This window comes from Marmota monax, unplaced genomic scaffold (assembly GCF_021218885.2).
Source record: "Marmota monax isolate L192 unplaced genomic scaffold, Marmota_monax_Labrador192_F-V1.1 WCK01_AAM20220418_F8-fsc00027, whole genome shotgun sequence".
Taxonomy (NCBI): domain Eukaryota; kingdom Metazoa; phylum Chordata; class Mammalia; order Rodentia; family Sciuridae; genus Marmota; species Marmota monax.
In genome coordinates, this window is record NW_026694617.1 from 14,861,784 (window position 1) to 14,884,471 (window position 22,688).

Genomic DNA, 22,688 nt, shown 5'->3' on the forward strand with positions numbered 1-22,688 from the left:
ATAAGAAAAGGGAGGAGTTGAAAATGAACCCCGGGTTTCTTACTTGAGCTACTAGATAGATGCTACACTGTAGAACCAGAGGGCAAAGAAAAATAAGCTGGTTCAGGATTTATTGTTTTCTTTCTTAAGCTTTAATTTTTCTCTTCCATTTTGAGGTTGTTTTTATTTGGTTTCCATTTGATACTCTGGTCAGAGCTCTGTGCTCCCTGGAGCTTGGCCGTGTCATAACCTTTCTCTGCTTATTTCCATTTTATGAGCCCAATTAGGGAGGATAAAATAGGTCTTTAAGAGATTGCTGCCATCCTAACAGCCCCTAACCATCCCTAAAGACTTTTTTCCTGACTATAAAGTTAATTACTTTTTAATTTTTTTGTCTTTTCCTGACAATCACATGCATTTCTATTCATCTATGGCTATGCCTCTATGTGTCCACCCTTCCTTTACACTACTTCTCTACAAAGAGAAAATACATTTGCACGCGATTTAGTAAAATCCAGCAGTAGACACATATGATGTGATGAAAATTTACTGGAAAAGAACATGATTGATCTTCATTTAAAAAATCTGAAAAAAAATTAAAATAAATTAAATGATGTTTCATTGATGAATGAAGGCACACTTCAGAGAACTGTCATTCTTCATGACTCTGTGACAAGTGTTATGATGTTATTCATGTTTTCCAAAATATCTGTCTAAATTATTCAACTAATTTTACTTTTTCTCACATTTCTTGTAATTTCAAAGCGACTGCGTAGATGAATTTTCTGCTACAGACATTACTCTGGTACAGCATAATCAAATACGTACAGGAAGAAATTTTGTTCTTCTGCTATTTCCCATGTTATAAATTCTGAATCACTAATGTAAAGTTGGAGGATGAACAGCTCTTTGCTTTCTCATCTCAGATCTGACCTCTCACCATCTTCCCCTGCCCTTGAGCCTGGCACCTCATAGGGCCTGGCAAACCTTAGGAAGGCATGGGCTGGGAGCCAGACTGAGCCTTACAGTGAAGGCTCAGGGAAGCAGACTGACATGGATTCAATAACTAGCACAATGCTGGACACAGTGCTCAATAAGAATCTGCTGACTTAATAGATGTGCGTGCTGCCTCGCTGTTGTAAAGGCTTCAGGTTGATAATGTGGGGCTAATTGGCTGAGCATTATAAATGAAAACGGAGGGCTGCCTAGCTCTTTGCTTCTCCAAAGTCAATACAACTGATTTAAAGACTTCTTCCAGAGATACAAAACTTTTATTTATTTTTAATATTCATGTCAGTAGTTTTGGCAATGTGGAAAAATAAATATACTCAAGCATTTTATGTATGGTTTCAAATATAAAATATATATTGACAGGAAGGAGCAGGAAGCAAATTTGAAGATAAGTTTTAGAATAACACATACTTCTATTATATAAAGTACCTTAGAAGCCAGATCTTAGTTATTTATAATATAATAGTTCTTCATGCAGAGCTGGTCTAAATTCAACAACTCCAAGGCTAAATAATTGGAGGACTCTACAATTAACTGAAAATTCCAAGAGTTAGTGTTCCCCACCAAATTCTTCTCTTGAATGCAAGTTTCATATTGAATAATAAATAAAATATGAAATGAATTCCAACAAACTTATATTATTATTTGTTTGTAAATTGCCTCTTAGACTTTCTTTATTCCACAAAGTTTAGATGGAAAAATAAATTTTGCTAACCACATTCTATCTCTAAAGGTGTGGATATTCCACACTCATAAATAAACAGAACGCACACGTTTTCAGGGGATGTGCATCTCTCAGGATAACAGCACAAAGCACCCTCCACCCTCTGGCATATTGGGGTGTCCTTTTCACCCCCAAATTTTTGTCTCCATCACTATTCTCAGCAGGCAGCTACAGCTCTGAAACATTAATGCTCTGAGAGAAAATAAGTAGTTATTCTTTTACTACCTTAAAAAAACTGCTAATAGGATTTATACTTGAACTACTATGATGATGTCCAACATCTTGTTGTAGGAGCATGTTTTTATTTAGTCTAAAAAAACTGAGACACTGAAAGAATTGTCTGAATAGAGAAAAACATCTTATTTGCATTGGTGTTTGCCCTGTTCCATCTGTGGATATCATTATATGAAAATAAGAATAGGTTATACTTCATAAAATATAAAGGAAGAGAAAATAGAAAAAAAGTGAGATGTCATCTCAGGAGATTTTGTTTAGTTCTAATATTTATTGTCCACCAGAAAGCAGAGTGAACTTATCATGGCCCTCTCCAGGTAAATCAATCTACAAAGAAACAGTTAAAATACAAATATAAGAACTGCTTAAGTTTTCTTTACTAATAATTCATACAGCTTAGACATTTCCAAATGCTGAAAAACATTATTTTTCTTTGACTAGTCCAATAAATCATATTAAAAAATAGACTTTGAGAGATTTGTTTCCACATTCTTTCATAATTTAGATTTACAAGTTTGATCCTAATAAATTCCCACTGACATATACCAAAATATGTGTTCTGACTCTTAGGCACTGGTCTTTGTTCAACAGATTGGTTTATTACTATCCCACTACCCAAATCTTATAATTTGGGGTTAACCTTACTTTTCTGTCTTACTGTATATAGAACTACATTCATCTAGTTCAACACATGTTCACTCTCATATGCAGATGTTCTTTATTAGCAATGTTTTATGTAGGAAAAGTTAATGGGAGATTAGTGACAAAGGAAATTACTTAAAGTTATAAACTGTTTTATATAATTTTCCATTGCTGTCTTCTTTATTCTTCACTATCATCTTTCACATATGGAAAGGTAATGAGAATAGGGGCTCAGAAATAATAAGAGGTTCAGATTGTACTTAACCATTTCAGTTTCTCTTTGTTTTAGTTGTTTTATTAAACTCTACTTCCATGACTAAAATCATCATAACGATGAAGGGATGGCTTCCCTCCCCTGAAACCCCCCAGAGTTACAGTAGAACAGGGAAGGAGGCATTTGTCATGCAGTAGGATATTCTGGGACAGCTCACTCCTGTGAGCCACATCTGCCCTTTTTTCCTCCCACTTTTAATTAACATTTGGAAAAAGAACTTCAATGTTAGTAGATAACAAAGCTGTTAAAAGAGACCAGGAAAGTGATGTGAGTTCTGTCAATCTTCTCCCTTGCCAAGGAGGATACAAGAGAGTGTTTTTCTTGGAAAATCAGCTCTAGTCAACACATACTCAAAGCAATGTGACCTTGAGCTATATATGTCTAAATAAGAATAGCACAGACTGAAGCATCTTGAGAGAATGTAAATGAACCAGGAAGAGGAAAAGCATCCTAAATGAAGAAGTTAAATCCAGAAAAAGGGTTGTCAAATGCATTTCCTGCCACTTACCTTTTCTGCTGACTGAGCTGTACCAAAAAAGATGGGAATAAAAGCTAACCAAATGATGCAGGTGGTATACATGGTAAATCCGATTGGTTTGGCTTCATTGAAAGTCTCTGGAACACCTCTCGTCTTAATGGCATAAACAGTACAAGTGACCATCAAGAGGATACTGTATCCAAGTGAACAAATGAGGGAGAGATCAGAAATGTCACACTTGAGCACTCCTCGGGCGTTTTCCGGATCCAGTGTCCGTTGTTCTCCATAGTCGATGATGGTGTGTGGTGGGTCCACAACAAACCAGACAAACACCCCAAGGAGCTGTATGGAGATGAGGCTGAAGGTGATCACCAGCTGGGATGCTGGACTAATAAACTTGGGTGCTGTGACAGATTTCTTCCCCTGCTCAAATATTCGGTGGATACGGTTTGTTTTGGTCAGAAGTGCTGCATAGCTGAAACACATACCAAGTCCCAAGAAGATCCGTCGGAAGGAGCATATAATTGTATCTGGTGCTGCAATCATTAAAAAGGTGATGGAATAACAGAGAAAAATCCCTGTTAGGAGCACATAACTAAGTTCCCGTCCTGAAGCCCTCACAATAGGTGTGTCATTATAGCGGACAAAGGTCACAATCACAAAGGTGGTGGCGATGATCCCCAGTATTGCAACAAACACAGGCACCACGGCCCAGGGAGAATGCCACTCCAGTTTGATGATGGGGATACGTTGGCAGCCTGTACGGTTGATGTTTGGTCTCTGATCCAAAGGGCAAAGTTCACAGGAGAGCTCATCTACCTGGTAGTTGTAACCTTCACAGCGCTCACAGTGCCAGCAGCAAGGGACCCCTTTCACGGTTTTCTTCCTTTCCCCAGGCTTGCAGGGCAGGCTGCAGACAGATGCTGGCTGAGTGTGTTCTCTATTAGCCCACTGCATGTCTTCCACCTGTGGGTATAAAAAATTAATGAGCCTTCCATTTTTCCCCATTTATAATATCCTAATCCTAGCCACAGGTTTGTAATAAATCACTGAATGCTGACAGTACAAATACAGTTTACCATAATAAGAGCCCAATCTCTTTCCCCGATATTGACTTTATGAAAGTGTTAAATGATTGGGTCCAATAAATCATTCACATCATCAACTTGATAAGTGTCATTAGTTTCCATTTACCTCTTCATTGCTGACCAATCTGACATTTGCAGAAAGATTTATTGGCCCAAACAGTTTTAACACGAAAAGAAAAAATAAATAAAAAGGTCCATAGGATATTTTAGAGCTAATCACAAGTATAAATGCCAAATTCTCTGAAACACTGGATTATGATGTAAACATATTTAAAAGATGATATATGTCTTTCTACTATACTGGGGGAAATTCAGTTCACACTGTAGCAATTTTGAAAGGAAATGGCAAAACAAGTTAACTTTAATCTTTGTCTCCTTATGTGTTCATGGAGATAAGAACACTTATGTGCTTTGTTCCTGTTTAGGTTTGAATCCACTTTTTCTTCTGGCGTGCATTTCCACATTATGCAAAAGACCATGCTGATTGAGATAGCTTAATGGTAATGTTTTCCACTGAACAAAAGTCATCCAACAGGTGATTTAAAACAGTGACATTAACTACAAATGAGGGAGTTTCCCTATACTGTGCAGAATATTTGCCTTACAGCTTTAAAGTTCTACCTTATAAATCACAGAATATTTTATTGAAATAAAAATATTTTTGAAGGGGACAGTGGCAATTGTAGTTCCAGTTCCTTACCTTGAATTTGTTCCTTATTAGATATACAATAATTTTAACAGAATGCTAGCAGTTAAAAACTCCTATAGATAAGAGGCCATTTGTTATGAAAACCAGCTGCTATGTAATAGGTCAGGGCTATGAAAGGAATGATCTGCTTACTGGTGTGAACCAACAGTGACTGACACACAATCTTGTCTTCAACAGATATTTGCTTAATTCTTGAGGAAGAAAGGGTAGAAAAGGTAGCACACAGAGACCTCAGGAATAAAGGCCAATTTGAGAGGCATGGAAAAGGGAAATGAAGGAATGTGTGAAAGGGAGAAACCCCTTATTTTCCCAAGACACAGCTTTATTAACAATCCTTAAGAATTATGATACTCTGTGCTGGTCACTTTCCAAGATTGGTCCCTGATAACCTCTCCTGAAATGCATCCACTCACCTGGTCCTCTCTCACTTTGAATAAGAGATGATCTACATAAACAAGAGTATATTCCAAAAATGATGGTATGTGATTTCTGAAGCTAGGTCATAAAAGACATTTTGGCCTATGCTTTGCTTTTTCTTGGATCTTTCACTCCAGGGGAAGCACCATAGTGTCAATTCCCTATGGAAAGGAAGAGAGGCCTGGGCCAATCACAATCACCAACTTGTGGTGCCTGTGATGGAGCCACCCACAAAAGCATCATCTGGTCCAAGTCAAACCTTTGAATGATGCATCTCTGATTGACATCTTGGCTACAAACTCAGGAGAGTCCTGAGGTGAAGCAGCCCAGCTAAGTTCTCCTGAATTTCTCATTTACAGAAAGCATGTGAAATTAGAAATGTTTGTTGTTTTAAAATGCTAAATTTTGGATTTTATTTTTATAGCAAAAGAAAATTAATGCAGCTTGGAAACTTACTCATTCTGGGTCCACTATCATTTTAATATTAGTAATGTATTGAGAAGCCACACCCAGGCACAGCTACAATACATCTTTAAAATATCAAGCGTGCAGTCTCAGAAATATTCCTTCATCACTTTTAAGGCTGCCCCCTCCCTTTGGCAACCAGGTGACTGAGATTGTTCTTATGCTTTTATTACTTAAAATGCTTTTCTTTCTTGAAAACTTCTTCGAATAGCTGAAGGCAGAGAATCATAATTCTTAAACTCAATTTTTGCAGAGGGCTATCTAACCCCCTCCAAGGTAGAGTAAAGAATTCATTTCAAACATCCTCCCTTGGGAAAGGACATGCTACTTCATATGTCATAAGTTCATACAAGACTATTAAATCTATTCTGTGAGCATAACACAAAGGTAAATTAATCTATCATAACTACTAATTCTCCATTAAGTTTTAATAACTTTAAGATTTTATTTACTTACACGATTATGATAAGAAAGAAAATAATGTTAAATCAGAAGCAGAGCTTTTCTAAAAAAAATTGAGAAAAAAATGAAATGTTCTACTGAGTAGCTGAAATATTGATTTTATACCATAATGGACTCATAAGATAATAAAATACTTTCTGAAGGTAAATTTTATGGTTCAAAACTAATTATTGTAAAACCAAAATTGCATTTTTTTCCTGGGACTTTTTTGGATTTATAATATTATAGTCCAAAAGAGTTAGCAAAAAAAAAAAAAAAAATCTCAGAAATGTTAAACATCAAACTTGATGGAAATTTAAATGATACTATTATGGTTTGAATATGAGGTGCCCCCACAGTGCCCCTGTGTTAATGCACAAATATTCAGAGATGAAATGATCAGATTATGAGAACCGTAACATAATCAGTCTATCCTAGTTTGAATGAACTAACTAGGTGGTAACTGTAGGTAGGTGGAGCTTGGCTGGAGGAAGTGGTTCATTGGGGGTGTGCCCTGGAAGAGTGCATTTCTCTATGGCCCCTCACCCTCCTTTTTCTGCTTCTTGGCTGCCATGAACAGAAAAGCAGTCTTCCACCATGCCCTTCTGCCATGTTCTGCCTTGTCTTGGGCCCAGAGAAATGGGCCCACCATGTGCTGAATCTCTAAAATCATGAGCCAAAATAATTTTTTCCTCCTCTAAGTTGTCAGGTATTTTTGTCACAAGGACAAAAAGCTGAGTAACACAGTTATCTCTGGTGACATGTCAGATGTTTTAAATCTCCACATGCCTTATTTTGTGAAAGGAAATATGATGCATTAACAAAGAAATATAACCATGTTGGATAAGTCTCAATACATAGGATGAATATGTGCCATTATAACCTAAATATGAAATTTTCCTTGATAAGTTTTCTGTGTATAGAATTAATGGATAAATCTTTTTTTGTAAATGTAAAATAAAGTTATGAAACTGTGGAAAATGCAACATTTCAATAGCTGTGAGGGTTTCTTTTAAATAAAAATATATTTAAATCATACATGCAATACTTTTTAATAAATGGAGATTAAGTTTGTTTTAGAAAACAAGCTTAGTATATGTGTCTCCATTTTCATCAAGAAATCTATTAATATATGACTATATTATGAATTGGTATTATACTTAAGGTCTGGAGACCAACTACTCACTATCCATCTCGAGGAAAGATAAATGACCTATGCTTGAATGAGGATCTTATAAATACATTGATATTTGAAACTAATGACATATTTTATATAGTTTCTAAATGATGATTTTAAACAATACTACTTGAATATAAATTAAACTGCCTCATTTCTATAACTTCCTTATTAAAAAATTAACAAGGATCATTGAATCAGTTTGATTGCTATATTAACAAATTATTCCATCTTTCATAATAAGTATGAAGAGAAGGCTTATCCAAGTATTTTTAAAATTGATCTCCCTACCATTGGTATTATTCAGATATTGCAATGTTTCTGTCTAAAACATGTAGCCTAACAAATGGATGATTGTTATATAGATAGACTTTCCACAGACAAAATGATAGCCCATTCCTATCTTGACATTATTTACCAACAATGATTCATTCAGTAGGTTTCAATCCAGTGCATTTCAGAACATGTAAGCCACCGGCTTGTTTCTGCTGCAAAATCCTGTTATTTCTACAGAAAACTACACCAGCAATCATACATTTAAAAAAATTTCTGGGTGACTATGCTTGCATTTTAAAATTTTTAATCTTTCCAGAACAGTCATATCAGAGTAATGTTACATATACTCTTTAAAGAGAACATCATTTTTAGAGAATAATTTTGTTCTGTAACAAAGAACTTCTGAAAAAAACATTACAAGAATGTTTCACAATTAAAAGCCCCATTGTAATTAATAATTTCTAGTATTTATTACAAATTTACTCAAAATTTACCTTTGTTAGAGATGATTCAAATATATTAAGTGTTATCTTCATTAATATGATTATCATAAAGTGAGTATATTTTAAACATACAATACAAAAGACTGATATCTAATCATAACACTGGTAACTTTTTTCACCCTTTGAAAATTGAATATGGTTGAGGTGATTACCAGATTGATGTCCTGGTTTTATGTGATGTTCCAAATCTATATAACCTTTTTTTTTTTTTTTTTTTTTTTTTAGAGAGAGAGAGAGAGAGAATCTTTTTTGTAGATGGACACAACACAATGACTTTATTTTTATGTGGTACTGAGGATCGAACCCACTACCCGTGCTAGGTGAGCGCTCTACTGCTGAGCCACAATCCCAGCCCAATATAACTTTTAAAAACACAAATTTCCTATTTTAAAGGACAATTTAAGATGAAATTGAGTAAAACAATTTCATTTATAATAGCATTGAAAAATAAGATATTTAAGAAAAAGCTTAGTAAAAGAAGTACAAGATTTAACTGGAAATTATGAAACATTATTGAGAAAAATAAAACAAGGCTCAAATAAATGAGAAGAAATCCCATGTTCACAGATCAGAAGAGGTACTATTGTTAAGATAGTAATATTCCCCAAACTTATCTACCGATTCAACACAATCCCTATCAAAATCAAGCTGGCTTCTTTATAAAAATTGACAAGGTCATCCTAAAATTTATTTGGAAAAATTAAGGGATCCAGAATTATACTACTGGCATAGAGATGAGTTAATAAAATAAAATTGAGAATGCCAAAACCTTTACATATGTGGCCATTGATTATTGACAAGTATAGCAAGAAAATTCAATGAGACTGAACAGTCTTCTTAAATGGTGCTAAGACAATTGGAGATTATATATATATATATATATATATATATATGAATGAAGTGAGATTCCTACTTCACATTCACATTACACAAAAATTAACTCAAAATTAATCAAAGACTTAATGTGAAAGCTGAAACCGAAAATAAAACAAAAAACTCTTAGAAGAAAACAAGGAAAACGAAATCACTGTGACCTGGAGTGCACTAATGGTTTGTCAGATATAACAACAAGAGTAGAAGCAACAAAAAGACAAACAAATAAATTGGACTATCAATGTTAAATACCTTTATGTTTCAACAGATAACATAAATGTGAAAAGATAGCCCCCAGAATGGGCAAAGAATTTTCAAATCATAGATCTGATAAGGTCTTTGTATCTAGAATATATACTTTAAAGAAAACTTCTAAAATTCAGCAGCTAAAACATAAATAATACAATTTAAAATAAGTTAACAAATTGAATAGCTTTTACTCCAGGAAGATACAGAAATTGCCAGTCGCACATGCAAACATATCCAACATCATTAACCATCAGAGAAATACAAATCTAAATACCAGCACCCACTAGGATGATTATAATAAAAATTAAGATAATTACAAATATCAAAGAGGATGTGGAGAAACTGGAACCCTTCACATGGCTGATGGCAATGTAAAATGATACTGTAGCTTTGTAAAATTATTTGAAAGTTCCTTGAAAACTCCGAGTTGCAGTATGATTTAGCAAATTGACTCCTAGGTGTATATCAGAAATAACTTAAAATATATATCAACAGAAAAATTCATGCATAAATGTTCATAGAATACTATTTATAATACAAAAAAAGAAACCCAGAAACAATCCAAATGTCCATTAACTGATAGATGGATAAACAAAATGTGGTATATACATACAATGAAACATTATTCAGCAATAAAAAAGGGACAAAGTACTGATGTATACAACAAAATGGTTGAACCTTAGAAACATTATACTAAGCCAAAGAAGTCTATCACAAAAGATTTTATGTTGTATGTTTTTATTTTATAAGCAATGTCCAGTGCAGGCAAATCCATAGAGACAGGAAGTAGCTTAGTGACTATTGGGTTAGGGAAAAAGAAAATAGAGAATGGTAGCTAAAAGAAATGGGCTTTCTTGGATAGTGATGAAAATGGCCTAAAGGCGGATATTAGTAAAAGATAAATAACACTGAATATATGAAAAACCACTGAATTGTGTACTTTACAAGGGAGAATTTCATGGTACAAATTGTCTTAAGTCTGTTATCTGTTGCTAAAACAAATAGTTGAAACTAGATAATGCATGAATAATAGAGGTTTGTTAATCCCACAATTCTAAGTCTGGGGAGCCCAAAACCATGGCTCTGGCATCCAGTGAGGGCCTTCTTTCTGCATCATAACATGGCAGAGGGCATTTTACAATGAAACAAAGCAAGTAGATTACCTTGGGTCTCTTCCTCTTCTTATAAAGTCACCCTTGCCATCACGGGGACTTAAACTTCATGACCTCATCTAAATCTAACTCCTAAAGGCCCACCTCCAAGTACCATTAACATGATTTTAAGATTAAATTTCTAATGCATAAATTGGGGCGGTACATATTCAAAGCATAGCATGATTTATCCCAATTAAACTGTTATCTTTAAAATACAGAGACTATTTGACATGATACATTCAGGCAGTTTTAACACTCAGTTCTTTATTATTATACAAAAAAATATATTCCATGCTCATTTTGCTATTTGGATCAAGCCACAAAGTTCAGTGTGAGCATTCAACAGTGATCAAGACATGGTTTCTACTCTCCAGATATGGTGTGAGTGAAGACAGAGATAAACAAAAGAGCCACAGCTTAGCTTTAGGCTCCTGGGTGAGTGTTAGAAAATGGTACTGGCCTGGGGGTGTCACTCAGTGGTGAAGCACTTGCCTGACATGTGCAAGGCCCTGGGTTTTACCCCAGTAATGTGAAAAGGAGAAGGAGAAGAACAGGAAGAAGAAGAAGGAAAAGGATGAGGAAGAGAGGGAGGAGGAAAAGAAGGAAGAGGAAGAGAAGCAGGAGGGAGGAAATAAATAGACAATATTGCTGCCAGAAGAGCATATGGCAGGACCACCTAGTCCAAGTTCAGGGTTCATGGATGTAGTTTGAAGAATGTGTAGAGAACATGAAAGAAGTCTCAAGAGCTCACCAAGCAAATACAAAGATATTGTCAGCAACAGCCATGAAAAACTGGAGAAACTAAAGGTAGTAAGTAAGAACATTAGGAGTGTGGTAGAAGGCAGTGGGTAGAGTGGCAAGAGAGGGTAGGGAAGAGTGTAGGCATTAGGTCATGAAGGGCCCTGGAAGACACAAAAAGGGATTAGGATATCACCTTGAAGTTAGGGTTCTAGCCAGAACAATTCTTGCTTTAGAAAGACTCTCTGGACTGCAGGGTAGAAGGAAAACAAGCCCAAGACTGGATAAAGATAAATATCAGATAATTTGAGGCTGATGCAGAATTCCAGCTGAGAGGTAATAACAATGGGAACCTGAAAAATGGCTGTGGCCATGGGGGTGGAGTAGTGAGGATTCTGCCAGCTGCTGCTTTAAGAGCCATCACCAGATTTGATAGATAGCAAGTTTCAGGCCCAAGGTTAGTTAGTAGGAAGGAATTCTTGAAGCCAAGAGGCACTTGGGATCAAGAAACTCCCACCACTAAATACCTCAGTGTGCTAAGAGGCTCTGTCCTGAGCTGAGTCTTGATGCCCCATATGTCTATCCTTCAATGCCACAGAATGCAACTATTTGTAGAAAGCATCTTTACAGATATCATTAATGTAAATGAAGTCACCAGGGTAGACCACTAGTCCAGTCACCCACTAGGATGACATAATAATGTTGTTGTTGTTTTTTTTTATATATATAAAAACAGGGAATTAGTATACAAATATGAATGGAGGGAAGACCATAAGAAGACACAGGGAGAAAACCACATCCATGAATGAAGGAAGGCCTCAGAAAAACAACTCCACCATCACCATGATCTTGAATTTCATGACTCCAGAACTGTGAGAAAATCCATTTCTGTTGTTTAAGTGGCTCAGTCTGTGGCACTTTCTTCTGGCAGCCCTACAAAACTAGCATAGACCCTAGGTGGGGCCTTCTCATGATGAGGCATGGTCATGAGGTCCCTCATCCATCAGCTTTATTAGCCCATCGATATATTACATGGCTTTGTACTTGGGATTCCACATGCAGAGAAGAATCAGATAGATTTTTTCACAGAGGGTAATGACTCTAAGCAACCTGGCATGATTGGAATGTGGTGTATACACACAGAGGGAAGAAGGACAGCCAGGGACCAAATGAGGAAAGGGTTCATAAGGAGTGTGAGGTTCTCAGGCATTATTCTCAAGGTTATGGGAAGGGATTGAAAGATTTTAAGCAAATATGTGACATGATAATGTTGTGTGTGTGTGTGTGTGTGTGTGTGTATTTTAAGGTTTTGGTGAGCTCACTGGGGTGACAGATCAGAGAAGACAGAGATACAGCAGCTAGAGTAAGAATTAGGGGAATGCTACCATGATACCAAGCAAGACAAGGGCCAGTGGGCATGTGAGAGGGGTGGTGACGAGGAAGATGAGATGAATTTAGATATAATAAAGATAACAGAAGTGAGGGCAGGAGAGGAACCAAAAGATGGCTTTGAGATTTCTGATCGGTCATTCATCCTTAGCATTCACTAACTTCCACTTCTCCTGATTCATCACTAACCTATCTGGTCATATATAATCTTATTCCTGTGTAATTCCCAGGTACTGGATGACATTTGTTTATTGAAACTCCTTAGTTCTTGTAGTGTACTTCCATGGCACTTTTATAATATGTACTTATGTATTTGTTTGCTTTTTTTAACTTAAAGAAATATTTGCTTAAAATTTTAGTTTATGTCTCTAAGAATCACTTATAGGGTTTACTTAAAATACATATTCCTGATTTTCTTAGAGCTTACAGCTCAGTAGGTTCTTGGAAGGAACACTAAGTTGAAATTTCAAAAAGAACTCCTCCTCCTTCTAGTGATTCTTACACAGTAATTCTGAGCCATATTTTAGTAAGCAATAATTTAGTTAGTTTATTTCTTCATAGTAGGGGCCAGATCTAATTTTCCACCATTGCATCAGACAGCCTAATAGTGACTAAGACCTAATAGGCATCAATAAATATTTGCTGAACAAATAGAGAAGGAATGAAAGCGAGTAAATAGAAAAGAATGACTGGTTTTAAAAAGCAGATCATGACTCGGTTCATGCCTCTGAGTCAGAATCGCCTGGAGGAAGATAATAAAAACACAGTTATACACAAGGCAGTTGAGGCCACAAATCTTCTTAAGGGAATATTCACTCATGGAAATGAAAGAAAGTACAAAGGGAAGATGCTACAAGTAGAACCTTGGACATTTAAGAATGTGAGAAGCAGATTTAGGAAGATCACTGAGGATGGATAATAAATAAATAAAGCCAGATGGAAAGTAGGGAAGAATCCAGATCAAAGTCCAAGAAATAATTGCACTGAAATAGTTAATTTCATAAATGAGGTAGTGGCTAGCAATGTCTAGAACAGCCACATTTCATGAGGAAAAGATGTGAACATCTAGAGTCCTGGTTACCTTTATGAAATAAAATGTACCTTTTTCTGTGAATTCCTCTCAGATCTACATTACTTCCCACAGGTAGATCTGTTCTTCCACAATGTTTCAACAGCCTCCAATACATACTTTTATTGTAGCTCTGGTATACTCTGATTATCTACTGATGTATTTATTTTCCCTTCAGATGGGGAATACATTCATCTCAGGGACATCTTATTTACTTTTACCCTCCATCACCTATATTAATAAAGAGGACTTGGCAGGAATTTCATATTTGACAAATATATAAATTGATTAGAAAATAGAATACACTGGAGACATGTCTACAATGATACATTTACTACTGCTCTCCTCTTGGTGTTTGAGGAGCCTGGCTTCAGGCAATAGGCAGATCTGAGTACTAAACTTGTTCTTTCTTAAATATCTAAGGTTTCTAGGTTATTTCATCCATAGCGTCAGAGAAACTGATTTTGAGGAGACAAAGCATCCCGACACATACCTTTGGGGGATGTTGGAAAGATCCAACACGTTAAGATCTTTGAAAGTGGTATGACAACAGAAAATGTAAATGACAGGCAGAAACTCTTCATATCTCTTGATTTGGGACTGACAGGCAGCACTAGAAAGAAGGTACTCATCTCTTCCTATAATTAAATACAGCTGGTCTATCTGAACATTGTCAGCAGCAACAAGTAAAAAGCCACTGTCTCTGGATTTCATCCAGATCTGCTTTTTTTTGCTTTTGTTTTCCCAGAATCTCAGCTCTTAATACTGGTTTTGGTAATTGCCACACCAGATGTGCCATCTTTCACTCTAGTTATATGCAGAGAAAGCCATGTAGCAATGTGCCCTTGCACCTTGACCAGAGTCAAGTTTGGGGATGGAGACATTAAAGTGTGAGTGGTGGAATGAGTGGCCTAAGGGAAGAGTGCAGAATGTCTGTCCTGTAGTATTTTTGATTCATGGGATACAATAATCCTAAAACAAAGTTTCCTCCCAACATAGCGGATATGCAAATGTGTGGTATTTATTGTGAGACTATTAACGCAGAATCATTACCTGACTTTATACATTTATTTATACATTTATGTATACGTTCTAATTTGAATACTATAGGATGATAATTTTAAATCATTAGCCATTGAGGTACGGTTGCATTACTATGTTCACGATTACTGTATTTTAGATGGCAAAAATTAGTTTCAAATAATCTTCTTCAATAAACTTTTCATGTAGGAATAATTCATCTAAATGTATTTGATGTAAACAACTACTTTAATTACTTAGTGTGTGACTGTTTTTTTCTGAATATTATTTAAACATTCACAATATTTATATTTTGAACTTAAAATTCAGCTAAATCTTAAAATATAACTTACATGTCATATATAAATAGCTATATTAAGTAAGTGATACCAACGCTTTATGGTAGCTAAATTTAATTAAATGGATTCTTCATTGCTAAAGGTAAGTAGAAGTTAATAGTATAAAAGTCATTTCAGGACTAAAATTCTCCAATGGCAATTGTGAAAACTTTCAGATTATTCCACTTAATTATTCATATTTCTTATTTTTCCTGCACTAATCTATTAATGCATGCAGAGACTGAGTTAGTTCATTATAAGATATTTTGAACAACATGATACATGTTTTGCTCAGTGAAAAACACTTCTCCATTTCAATCTTAGTCCATATGACTCAATGGACTTTATTCATAGAAGATTGCAGGAAGCAAATGCCTTCAGAGTGCTATAAGGGTTCTGGAAAGAATATTTTCAGATGCAAGTCACAAATATTGCTAAACAAACACTGTAAACATAACAACAACAATTATAAAAGCAACTAACATTTATTGATGGCATAATGTGTGTCAGAAAGTGTTCTAAAAACTTAACTTTAAATGCTATAGCAACCCAGTAAGTTAGGAATCTGTTCCCCCACTTCTCAGGGAATTTTATTTAAGGTGTCACAGGGAGTTAGGTAACATGCCTCACATCACACAGCTGTTTAATAGTTTAACACATACCAGTTCACATTTTATTGTGAGATCCACTTGCTCCCAGGGTAGTGCATGACACATAGTAGTTAAGTTGCTAACTATTTTTGAAAATTGTATAAGGAACATCCATAATAGGGAACAGGAAGATAGGAGGCAGTGCAGGAGGCATAAGGACTTAAAATAGTAGTCTAGGTGAAGGAAAAGTGGCCCCAGACAGGAGAAACTCTAGACAGTAACATACAGTAACAGACAAACTCTAGACAGTCATATCAGGAAGGTCAGTTCATTGGGAATGAAAAAGTAGGGTGAATCTAAAACAGATGAAGGGAGAAGAATCAATATGTTGATCATTTATTTTAAAAGTTCATTCACATGGGACATGCAATAGTTTGGATCTTGTGTATCACTCACACAAGGTTGGTCCCCTGCATGGCACTATTAGGAAGTGGTAGAAATTTTAAGAGGTGGAGTGGCAGGTCTCTAGATAATGGGAGGGTGTACCTTGGAAGGGGATTAGAAGGACCTGGGCCCTTCCTCTCTTTTACTTCCTGGCCATGAGGTGAGCAGATTTGCTCTGCCATGTCCTTTCCACCATTGCCATCTGGCACCCCCACCAGAGGTCTAAAACCAAAGAGTTCACCTGATCATGGGCTGGAACCTCTAAAAACCATGGGCCAAAATGAATCTTCTCCATTATAGGTTAATTATCTCAGGTATTTCACGTAACAGAACTGACTAACCTAAGACACTCACAATAAAATACAATTATGTTTTATGGTTTGAAAATATTGTATCCTTGTTATAATCCAGATCTGGAATGTTCTCATAAGCTCCTGTGTTGAAGTATTTGTCCCCAAAGCAGCAATGTCCAGGGGTAGTGCTTTTGGAAAGTGACTGGATCATGAGGACTTTAACCTTATCAGTGGATTAATCTATTTGAGGGGCTAAAATTTGAAAGGGCTACTGGCAGGAGGTGAAAACTAGTCAGGTGGGACATGGATAGAGTAAGTAGGTCACTGAAGGCATGCTCTGGGGGACCTTATCTTGTCTTTGTCCCCTTTATAACTCTCTATCTCTATCTCTATCTTTCTGTTTCCACACTGCCATGACTGAAACAGTTTTCCTTTACCCTTTGTCATATACTTCTGCCATGATGTTTCTGTCACGAAGCCAACTGACCATGAACTGAAACATGAGCCAAAATAAAACTTTCCTCCTCTAAGTTTTTTTATGTCAGATATTTTGGTCACACTGACAAAAAGCTCACTAATAGAACCCTTGTGATTCTACAACACTGTTTCTGGCTACGACAGTTCTAGCTATATCATTCCATGTAAGAGAATCATAAAGGTTACTGCATACATTTATCATGTCTTATTTAAAAATGCACTAAATGATACTCTTTCTGAAGGTAAACAATGGGTTTCTTGGATACAGAACAATAGGCACTCTTGGAATTGGAGTGTTGCACTGAAATTAGTTGTACCAAGTGAAAACAACATACTGTATTTTGAGTTTTTCAACCCCCTTATCCTGTTGGGTCATAGAATATTATCAGCTGGGTATTTGAAAATTCAACTTTGGAAATGCTTAGATTCAGCAACCTAAAAGACATTGGACATTAAATGATTTCTCAGGGAAGCTCACTGTCAAGAAACAAATCCATGTTTAGAGAATTTTAAATGAGTTAAAAAAATCTATCATTAAACATGAGTAGAAGTCAAGCATCTTTACTTGAAGAAATTTTCTACCATGAAAACAAATGTTAAATCATACAAATACAAACAATAAAAAAAAGCAATTTAGAGAAACAGAGGTGATGTGTGGCGAGGAAAGTATCTAAAAATTGTTCAAAACTTCAGAGATATTTTTAAATACAAAGCATGAATCAAGAAAAGTTGTAAAAAGAATACTCAGAGAGCATTAAAAGCTTGAAAGTTAATTATAATTGTAATTATTATTGTTAGTAATGTGTTTAGTTATATTATTAATAGTAATTATTAGTTATAATTCTAGATATCATAATTATAATTTTTGAACAGCATCTTCCTGATCATAATTATGTAATTTATGGTGTAACTCCATTGGGAATATGATAGGATAGGAAGTATAAATGGCCGTAGAGAATGGGTATAGGAAATAATTCCTGATATTTCATAGTATGAAGTCAATATAAACTGACATCACAGAAAAATAAGTAAAAAGAAAGTGTAAGCCAGTTATTTAGAAACAAGGATAAACACATAAAGAAATAAATAATTGAATGTAATTGCCTTGGACATTTGGAAAGAAAAACAGAAATTTGGAGGGCTCAGATTTTCCAGATAAGCCTTGTGGGACCAATGAATTTTAAATCATATTTACAAAAAGTTTAACATTTTTTTAAAAACAAGAATGAGTTGAAACAAAGGATAAAAAGCCAATGGGAAAACAAAACAAACAAAAAAACAGAAAAGTTCAGGGAGCTGGACATGAAATGTCAAATAAAAATCCACACAACAAATATTGTAGTACAGAATAGAATTTGCATAAAATCAAATTACTGATGTAGAGGACAACTATTTCATGAATCTCAAACAATGGAGGAAGAAAAGCATAGAGAGAAAAAAGTTAGAAAATATGAAAAAAAGTAAGACAGAGACTATTGAGAAAAATTTTAAAAAAGATAATTAACATTTCTCAAGGAGAAACCAACACAATTGTTAAGGAAAATAAGGTATGAAGAAAGAACACTTAAGCAATAGGAGACATTTGCAAAAACATAAGCTGTTTTGGGTAGGAGTTTATAAGTCAGAGAAGATCCTTATACAATTCAAACTTGACCAAAAATGGTTATCTAGGGGAAAACAATTAAATGATACCCTCAAAATCTCAACACAAATGCAGACTAAAGAGAAGCAAAACTATATTTTAGAAGAAACTCTTATGATCGCATAATTAACATGTCAAGCTACTTTACACATTTGAGGACAAGAAGAAAAACATATGCAATCACTAAGAAAACATAAGATATAAAAAAAACATTTTATTGTTAAAGTTTGCTTGAATATGTAATGCAGTCTGCCAAAAATTAAGGCAAACTTGAAAAATTCAGACACGAGCCATAATAAGACTGTGATCACTGAAGCATGTGAGAAATCTATGATACTGTGAGCAAACCTAATTACAAAACTGGACTCAACTATTCTTTTAGTCAGCTTTTTTGCTGCTGTGACCAAAAGACTTGACAAAAACAAGTTTAGAGGAGGAAAAGTTTACTTTGGGGCTCCTGGTTTCAGAAGTCTCAGTCCACAAATGGACAATTTCATTCCTTGGGTCTTTGAGGTAAGACAGAAAATTGTGGTGGAAGAATGTGGTGGAGGAAAGCAGCTCAAGGCATTATACCAGGAAGGAGAGACTCCACTGGCCAGACACAAGCAGGAGTCCCCACTGCTCATCTCCTCCTGCCATACCACTCAGTTACCACTCAGTTAATCCCAAGGAGGGTATTAATTCACTGATTGGGTTAAGACTCCCTTAGCCCAATCATTTCACATCTGAATGTTCTTGCATTGTCTCACACATAAGCTCTTGTGGGACACCTAATATCCAAACCATAAAAACTAACAAAAATAATTTTATAGGATCTATAAATCCAAAGGACAAAATTATAATGTGGATCCCAAACCTCAGACCTCAATTAAAATTTAATTTGCATGTCCTTTGGGGGTAATCAAACAAATAAGGAAAAAATGTCAGAAAAATAATAAATCAATAAATTCCAGAGCTCTGTGGAAATGTATCAAAAAGATGGATCATAAGGAAATGCTTTACAGTTTTTTTTTAAATAAATTGTTTAGGCCACATTTTCTGATGACAGCTTTTAGTAAAACTAGAAATAAATTAAGATCACATACATAAAACACAATGACTTGGAAATTAAACAGTTACTTTCTTCAATAAGTCAGTTCAAAACACAATTACAACCAATTAGAAATAAAATACAATGAGGAGACTACATACAAAACTTAAGTGATAAGGACAAATCTTACTTAAAAAATATTTGTGTCCTTCAATGTATTTAGAATGCAATATGAAGTGATGAAAACAAATTAATTTACTTTTCAATTCTAGAAGCAAGGCAAAAATAATGCATAAAGCTAATAAAAGTAGAAGAAAAATTAATAATATAAGACATAGAAGAGAGAATAATAATGAATTAGTAAGTAGTCATTAAAATTGCACATAGCTAGCAAATCTAATTGAGGAAAAAAGGGAAAAAAAAGAGACATGCACCCTCAGTTCTGAGATATTATAACCATAGATATAAAAAGGGGAAAATAGTAAGTATATATAAAAATAGTAATAAATAGTATATTTGCTATGTAACATAATAATATGAAATAATATTGCTATATTGCTCTTTAAATATATCCTAAATATATAAATATTTAAATATATCCTGAACTCCTAGACCTAAAAAATACTTTCTCCTCATTTTTACTTGACCTATCACTTGGAAACAATCATATATACCCTCTGCACCATCATGCCCATGCAAACTAGCTTTTGCTGTCTATTCATCTTCAACACTCAGGAGAAAGGCATCAGTATCCAAATGAAATGACCTATTCTCCATCCACCTCATTTTTGAAGTCCTACTTTTCTTGACATCTGAACACCATCACTACTGTTTCCTCTCCTCTTGTCATGGATGCTGCTTCTCACTTTTCTTTCTTGGTTCCATAGTTCTGCCCATGATTTTTCCCTTAATATTTTCTGACTTGTCTTTCTCTATCATAGATCCCAACAAGTCCCTGGCTTAAAACATCACTGCTGGACTTCAATCCTGATCTAGTAACTTACAAACTAGAACATTTCCAGTGGCCCTCTGACCAGGCACTGTGAAGCAGACATAATATGTGACATAAAGCTTAACGTTTGTGAATGATTCATCATCTGACCTATAGCATTTTCTTCTTGATTTTGTTAGTTTTTTTTTAAATCAATTTCATACTCTATATCAGCTACCACATATATATTTTCTTTTATCCATTCACAATTCTGCCCAGGCTTCCTAGAATCACTCATCATATTGCCATTCCTTGAATACCATAAAGAAATGGCACCAGCCATTCTTTCTCTTTCACTCCATCCTGCACATGTAAGTCAGAGTCAGATAAAAACAATACTCTAAGTTAGCATAATGCAGCCATCTTCATTTTCCCCACCTCCACTTGATGAATACTGTTCTTATTCCCAAGAAATAGAAACTAGCCCAAGATAAAACCTACTGGCCTGGAGATATGCCCATCTCTCCCTGTTCTCTCATTGAGAGATAGGAGACAATTTACTGGCCCCTGAGATGGAGATCTACTGGTTTCCTTGTTCACTCTTTGGGAAAATAAAGGGACATGCCAGTTTCCCTGTTCCCCCTTCTGAGAGATAGCAAAACTGCCTGTCTCAGTTCCCAAGAAACAAACTTGCCTTGCACAAGATCAGGGGATGCTTACTATGTCAGTCAAGACTAATCCCGCCCCTAGGGCATGACCATGATTCTAGCCTATAAAAGGTAAATTTCAAGGGGGAGTTGCTGCTGCTCTCCCTGCCTTCTGCTGCTGTCCCTCTTTTTGTGCAGAAAAGCCTTGTCAGGCTCCTGACAGTAAACCAACTTCCTATCCCAGGTGTGTGTGTGGTCAGTCCTGCCTCACTTTTCTTTTGCTCTACACAGCTCCTTTTGCTTCTATACTTCTGTGATAGAGAAGTACAATGACTTCTCACTGATTCTCACTTATTCTCAAAATAAAATTTAAAATTTATAACATGATTTCAAGCCCTCAGTTTGTCCCAATATATATCTTGAACATCATATAAAATGTCCCTACATGAATTATATGGTTCAAAAATGTTTGTATTAATATCTTCTTACAGAGATATCTGCTTTATTTCTATGGCTATTTAAACCTATTTCATCTCTGTCTTGAAAATCATTCTTTCATTCCCTTTCTCCCTCCATTTTTCCCTTCTTTCCTTCCTTCTTTCCTTTCTTGAATCAGAGGCACTCTGCCAGTAAGTTATACCTCTAGCCCTTTTTATTTTGAGATAGGGTCTCTCTAAATTACTGAGGTTGGCTTTGAACTTGCTAATCTATTGCCTCAGCTCTGGAGGTACTGGGATTATAGGCAAGCACCACCACATCCAGCTCTTCCAATCCTATCAAAACAATACTATTTCCTCAAGAGTTATTTCAAATGCTTCTTCCATTAATTGAGTCTGATTACTTAAACTATAAGTGGCCCATTTCTCCTCTAGCCTCATGCAATTTTGTTTGTAGCATTTATATGATAATTTCATTATGCTCCCACATTATAATTAACTATTTTATTAGCTTTTAATCTCTTTCAAGTCAGGGACGGTGTCTAATATGTGCCTTAAAAATGCCTTATACTTGAGATCTATATCAGGTTACTTAACCTAGTATTCCATAAAAAAAGGTGTTAATGATATTTTTAATGTACAATCTTGAGATAATCTAACTCACAATTTTATAGGCATTAGGAAATAATAGTAAAGTGTCCTCAAGTAAATATGCACTATCACCATTTGTGCATTTTTGAGAATTATATAATAAAAAATAATACTCCAAAATCCATTTCTGTACACTTTCTCTTCATTATACATGATTTCCAGGCTTGAATCTCCAGTTAACCTCACTCTAAAATATAAAACAAAATGTAAAATGACAGGATTTATGAGTTTTATTATGTCAGGTGTTATTCAAAGCATTTTGGCTGATTGCATATATTTAAAAATGGTTGTTTATGTT

The 22,688-nt window shown here is 35.2% G+C and overlaps 1 protein-coding gene across 3 annotated transcripts in view; it reads right to left on the reverse strand.

The window, feature by feature from the left end:
* Grm8 (glutamate metabotropic receptor 8) overlaps positions 1-22,688 on the reverse strand; it is a 764,371-nt gene that overhangs the window by 80,251 nt on the left and 661,432 nt on the right. For all 3 annotated transcript variants that reach the window (XM_058572136.1, XM_058572135.1, XM_058572137.1), the window contains exon 9: positions 3,373-4,314. In XM_058572136.1, coding sequence (XP_058428119.1) covers positions 3,373-4,314 — 942 coding nt within the window. The remainder of the gene's footprint in view (positions 1-3,372; positions 4,315-22,688) is intronic.